The sequence below is a fragment of the Frankliniella occidentalis genome, unplaced genomic scaffold (assembly GCF_000697945.3).
Source record: "Frankliniella occidentalis isolate FOCC.00 unplaced genomic scaffold, Focc_3.1 Scaffold50, whole genome shotgun sequence".
Lineage (NCBI taxonomy): Eukaryota > Metazoa > Arthropoda > Insecta > Thysanoptera > Thripidae > Frankliniella > Frankliniella occidentalis.
Genome location: NW_026267180.1, coordinates 804,547 through 809,693, shown reverse-complemented (window position 1 = coordinate 809,693; position 5,147 = coordinate 804,547). Strand labels below are relative to the sequence as shown.

Sequence of the window (5,147 nt, the reverse complement as noted above, 5' to 3'; positions counted from 1 at the left end):
AATACTGTAATAATATTTTTCTTGCAGGGTATTGTCATGTTTGGAGACTATGTCAAAAGTGATGAGGCAAGCGATGCACAGCCTCATTCATCAAAACCAGAGCCTGATTATGCTCGTACGCTGCTATCTACTGGAAAGAAACGACAGTTCGTACTTACCACTTATTTATTTCTATAGTTTCTGATTTATCTTGGAAATCATTACAACCATCTCTTATGTATATTTTCCACTACAGTGTTTTTGGGAGGTCTTCATCAGCCCGCATTGTAGAACCAGTGCGCCTAGATTCTGAGCTATCAGAACTTTACTTGGATCTTGCCAGAAAGGAGCGCCGTTCTCATGGAGATGTATCCAGTAGTAATGAAAGCCATGACTGGGCTCCTTCCAACAACACCATTCCTGAAACACTTAATTCCAGCAAAGAGTGGAAAATACCCTTTGGAACGGAAAGGAAACATGCTGCCTCTCAGAATGACTTGAGAGCAGTCCAAGATTTTCAAGTTATCAAAGCAACACCATCGAAGCACGAAACAGGAAGCATACCTAGAGAAGCAAACACCTTTGATAAGGAAAACTTTTTCACTCCACGTAAGAATTCTGAAGCATTTCAAGCTTCGACCCCGGCTCAATCTCGGTGTCCCCTTTCTGCCTTACCAGTGGAGTCAGCACTTTCCCAGGATGTAAGTGATGGTGTTCATACAGATTTAGGAAATGGCAGTGGCAGTGTCAACATGTTTCCAAGTCATGATCGTGACATTTTTCGTACTCCTCAATGCAAAGTAGTATCAAATCAATCAACTGAAGTTCAGCGTGGTAGGCAAAGATTATATGGTTTATCAAAATCATCATCTAAATCAGCAAAGTATGAACTTCTGAAAGTTCCTTTGCATCCGGCAGTAGTTGCTGGACAGCAGCAAGCAAAGCAACTTAAATTGCAACGTGAAGCCCAAAGTCAACTATCTGAAGGTCCCAATGAAGCAAGTATTTCCAGGAGACTTCTTGACACAACACCATTCAAAAGTGCTCCAAGTACAACCAATTGTGATGCACTACAAGCACAGGCGCGGCCGACCTTCGGTTTTCGTGAGAATCCCTCCCTTCATGATAACGTAGCTTCCTCCAAATCCTGGCAATCGCATACCAAACCTGCAGATCAGACACCTCGTGCAATTCCAGCATCTGAAAAACCTATCTCTCATACCACTTCAGTTGGAATTGAGAAACAACTATCTCCTCCCATGTCAGCCACTGAGAGCACATGGTTACCAGAAACCAGGTTTTCCCATCTCAAACCTGCACATCAGACACCTCGTGCAATTCCAGTATCTTTAGCATCTGAAAAACCTATCTTTCATACCACTTCAGCTGGAATTGAGAAACAACCATCTCCTCCCATGTCAGCCACTGAGAGCACATGGTTACCAGGAAGCAGGTTTCCTCATCTCAAACCTGCAGATCAGACACCTCGTGCGATTCCTGTATCTTCAGCATCTGAAAAACCTATTTTTCATACCACTTCAGCTGGAATTGAGAAACAACCATCTCCTCCCATGTCAGCCACTGAGAGCACATGGTTACCAGAAACCAGGTTTCCTCATTTATATAGTCGTCCTAATCAAGTTTCTAATTCTATGAATAGTGGTGGTGCACTTCCTCTTCGATCAACTGGATTGGAATCTGCGATTTCTTCCCGAAATTCGGCCCTTCAAACTTCTTCAGAGGTACCTCAAGGTAAATGTCCCCCACCACAAGTTTCTGTCAAGCCCTCTGACTTGCAGAAAGACAATAAATCCATTCATCAGGTGTCTTCAGAACCATCAAAAGATATTAGAGGTCCATCTCCAGCTCAGACCAGCAGTATGCCTGACCCAGTAAGAATTTGTGTAACCTCTCCTAATGAGGTTCAGAAACCAGCACCACCATGTGCCAAGTCTCTTATCTCTGTTAAAAATGAATGTAAAACAGAGAGCAATACGGATCAGAAAGTGAGTAGTCCTGGCAAAGGTCAGTTAAAAGTAAACGGTCATGCTTATGACATTCTCAGTCTACTTGGTCGAGGTGGCTCTAGCAAAGTGTTTCAGGTTCTTGATCCAGAAACCTCGCAGCTGAAGGCTGTGAAATGTGTCAACCTGGCTGAAACTGATACTTCTATTTGTGAAGGATACCTCAATGAAATCAAATTACTTGCTGATCTTCAAGATGGGGACTGTGTAATTCGTATGTTCGACCATGAACACCACAAGGAAAGCAATACATTGTTTGTTGTCATGGAGAAAGGTGACACAGATTTATCCAAGCTAATTAAAGATGTGAAGAATTCAAAGAAAATATCAGCAACTATGATTGCGTATTACTGGACTGAAATGCTTAATGCTGTCAGTTTCATTCATAAACGAGGTACTATTCATTCAGATTTGAAACCTGCAAATTTCTTACTTGTATCAGGGCGCCTGAAATTGATTGATTTTGGAATTGCCTCTTCTGTGCAAGAAGATATGACAAGTGTTGTAAAGGATAATTTAACTGGAACATACAACTACATCAGTCCAGAGGCTTTGTGCACTACTAGTTCTGAAAGTCAACAGTTCAAAATTAGCTATAAATCTGATGTCTGGTCCTTGGGCTGCATCTTGTACAATTTAGTGTATGGGCGCACTCCTTTTCAGCACATTACTGGTCAATTCCAGAAACTTAACGCAATTGTGAGTGCTTCTCATAGAATTCAGTTTCCAGATCCTCCCATAAGTAACTGCCCCTCTTCTTTAATTCAAGCCATGAAACTCTGTCTTGTCCGGAATCCAAAGGAACGTGCATCTGTTGATGAATTGATTCAGATATCCTACCTAGAACAAGTGGGACCAGAAAGAGCAATTGTCTCAAAGGTTGCTAGCATTGCGGCTTCTGTTGGCTTAGTTCAAGATTCAGAAGATAATCGCTATGCTGCTGCAATCCGAGCTATTCAGAGAATTATTATGGAAAATGAAAGACAGCTTCCTTTTCTGCGGGGAGGAAAATAAGAAGAAAAAAAAAGTGCATCAAGTTACTTTTCTGTCTTTCTATTACCATACTAATCAGATTGCTTTGCTTTAATTTCTTCTTTCAACTTTCTCTATGTTGATTTTTTTTTTTCATGCCTTAGCTGTGATTTTATTTATACTGTTAATTAAAAATAATACATACTAATTATCATTCTTATGAATCATTTGATAGATTAATTCAAAAGTGTTGTATGTCTTATGCTTGCTGTCTTGGTTTCTGTCAAGACTTTAAATTCATTTTTATTTTGTTTTATGTACTAACTTGCTGATGTGAAAAAGAGATTTTCAGCAGACGATGCCTATAGTGGTAGAACTATCTATTATCAATGGAGCTTCTCAATTTTAGTTGAGGATATCGCTTAATGGTCAGAGCCACATAATTATTTGATTTAAGTTACCATAACTCAATATTCAAGATGTAAAAGTTCTCTGGCAAATATTATTATTACATATGTTTGTGTAAGCTTATTTGTCATGAAGTACTCACATGTTCAAGAGTCAGCAGGTTGAAGGTTGAAGCTCATTGTTTGTTCTTTCCCTCATTTTGTAGGATTAATTAGCTACAGATGCAAAGAAATACTGTAATGGTTTGATGTAAGATTTTTAAAATGATGGATGAGTGCAGTGAGCCTGTAATCACTTCTCATTTTTATGTAGAAAGCTTTTCAACTGACTGTATTTAAAAGAATGTTAAGGGAACAGATATATATTTATATATTTTTAAAAAATACTTGCAATAAATATATTTTACGTAATCAAAGTAGCAATACCTGCAATTCCTTTACTTCAAGAAGTGTTCCCATAGCAACAGTCACCCAGTCACCCATCAAGTAAACAAATCACCTAATATGCTGAAGTTGTCCAGTTTAACTAAGGTAAAACAATTCTCAGTACTATAACCTTGAATATTGAAGAGTTCAAATTGAACTCATAGAGCGATTAATTTTCAGCTGCTGTTGTCTATGCCTAGTGCTCAATTCGGTACAAGGCATCTATCCTCTATTAAACCAAAAACTGAAAGGATGACCTTTCCCAGAAGAGGGAGCAATCCATTCCCATTTAATGATAGAGCACATCCCTATCGTCTGGCTCTGCTCTATGCTTTATTTTTGGGGATACCATTCAATATTCCATTTTACCTACTTTGGAGAAAGCATGAAAATGAGCCTCAATAACCTTGGAAATTCACACAGATTTTTGAAAAGAACATGAATAAATTGCGTCCATCTAAATGTATTTGTCCCACAAGCCATAGGTTTGCTCTTGGTGAAAGTACAAAGTTTTGTGTAATTGAAGACTGTGGTGGAAACTTGGCACCTATTTTAGCGTTCAGAGATACTAATTTTTAACACATGTTGGGTCCCAGATGGCCATACGTATTGCCACAATAGCCCTGGGACTCAACGTCTTAATGGACTTTCCTGGGAGCTATAAAACTTTTCTAGGAAATAACTTCCTGTAATATCGTTCTAAAACACAATTTAAAAGGTGGTTAGTACCATGTATCACTCTACCTATGTGGTCAAGAAGAGATATTTTTGAAATGGCATAACAATGTCTATTTTGTTCTTTAATTTACGTTTACAAATTAAAGTCTTGAAAAGATTTACAGGACGATCGAAATTCCACAACAGGGTCAAATCCAAATTGCCAAAATGTCAACTCTTTTGCTTTTGCTTGGATTGTCATTTATGAGTGCAGTTCCGGGCCTGGAAAAGGGTAAATGAAATAACTTACGCTATTTCACTAACATAAGTAAATAAACTTATTTTTGAACAAGTCTTGGTTCGCGCCACGCCGTGGATCCGGCTGTGGGCCCCCGGGGACGTCATTGGGGACCTCCCCGAGCACGCCGATGACACACCCACGACAAATACGATTCGGCTCCAAACGTCGTGTACCCCGGCTGGTGCATATTTCTTAAAAGTCGCCAAATATAATTATTATTAATAGCAAATCGCCCATAATAGTTTAATATCCTGATCATTTCATTATCATTGTCACATGGCACTTCCCTGGCGTTGCCGCCTGGAGCCACACAACGATGCACGGGACGGGAAGCATCCCCAAAGGATCACATCCTGGACAAGCGAGGCGGGATTGCCTACC

The 5,147-nt window shown here is 39.6% G+C and overlaps 1 protein-coding gene and 1 long non-coding RNA gene across 3 annotated transcripts; one reads left to right on the top strand and one right to left on the bottom strand.

Annotated features, from left to right (window-relative positions):
- The first annotated feature begins 27 nt into the window (after nt 1-27).
- Nucleotides 28-3,801, top strand: LOC113205136 (uncharacterized). 2 transcript variants are annotated; one of them, XM_052267343.1, is made up of 3 exons: nt 28-146; nt 236-1,276; nt 1,433-3,801. In XM_052267343.1, exons 1-3 carry the CDS (start codon nt 37-39, stop codon nt 3,015-3,017), a joined length of 2,736 nt encoding a protein of 911 aa, XP_052123303.1. In that variant the 5' UTR covers nt 28-36; the 3' UTR covers nt 3,018-3,801. The 2 variants fall into 2 exon arrangements, with proteins under 2 accessions (XP_052123303.1, XP_026276414.1); XM_026420629.2 differs by having other exon boundaries at nt 236-3,801.
- Nucleotides 3,484-4,092, bottom strand: LOC127749368 (uncharacterized). Its single transcript, XR_008011119.1, has 2 exons — nt 3,809-4,092; nt 3,484-3,711 (listed from the first exon to the last, which is right to left on the bottom strand). It is a non-coding gene; the product is annotated as an uncharacterized LOC127749368 (long non-coding RNA).
- Nucleotides 4,093-5,147: the final 1,055 nt, after the last annotated feature.

Bases quoted from the DNA above. Each gene is read 5' to 3' on its own strand.
- LOC113205136 (XM_026420629.2), top strand. From the start codon at position 37: ATGTTTGGAGACTATGTCAAAAGTGATGAGGCAAGCGATGCACAGCCT. The intron at 147-235 runs GTTCGTACTTAC...TTTCCACTACAG, and splicing joins TCTACTGGAAAGAAACGACA to TGTTTTTGGGAGGTCTTCAT.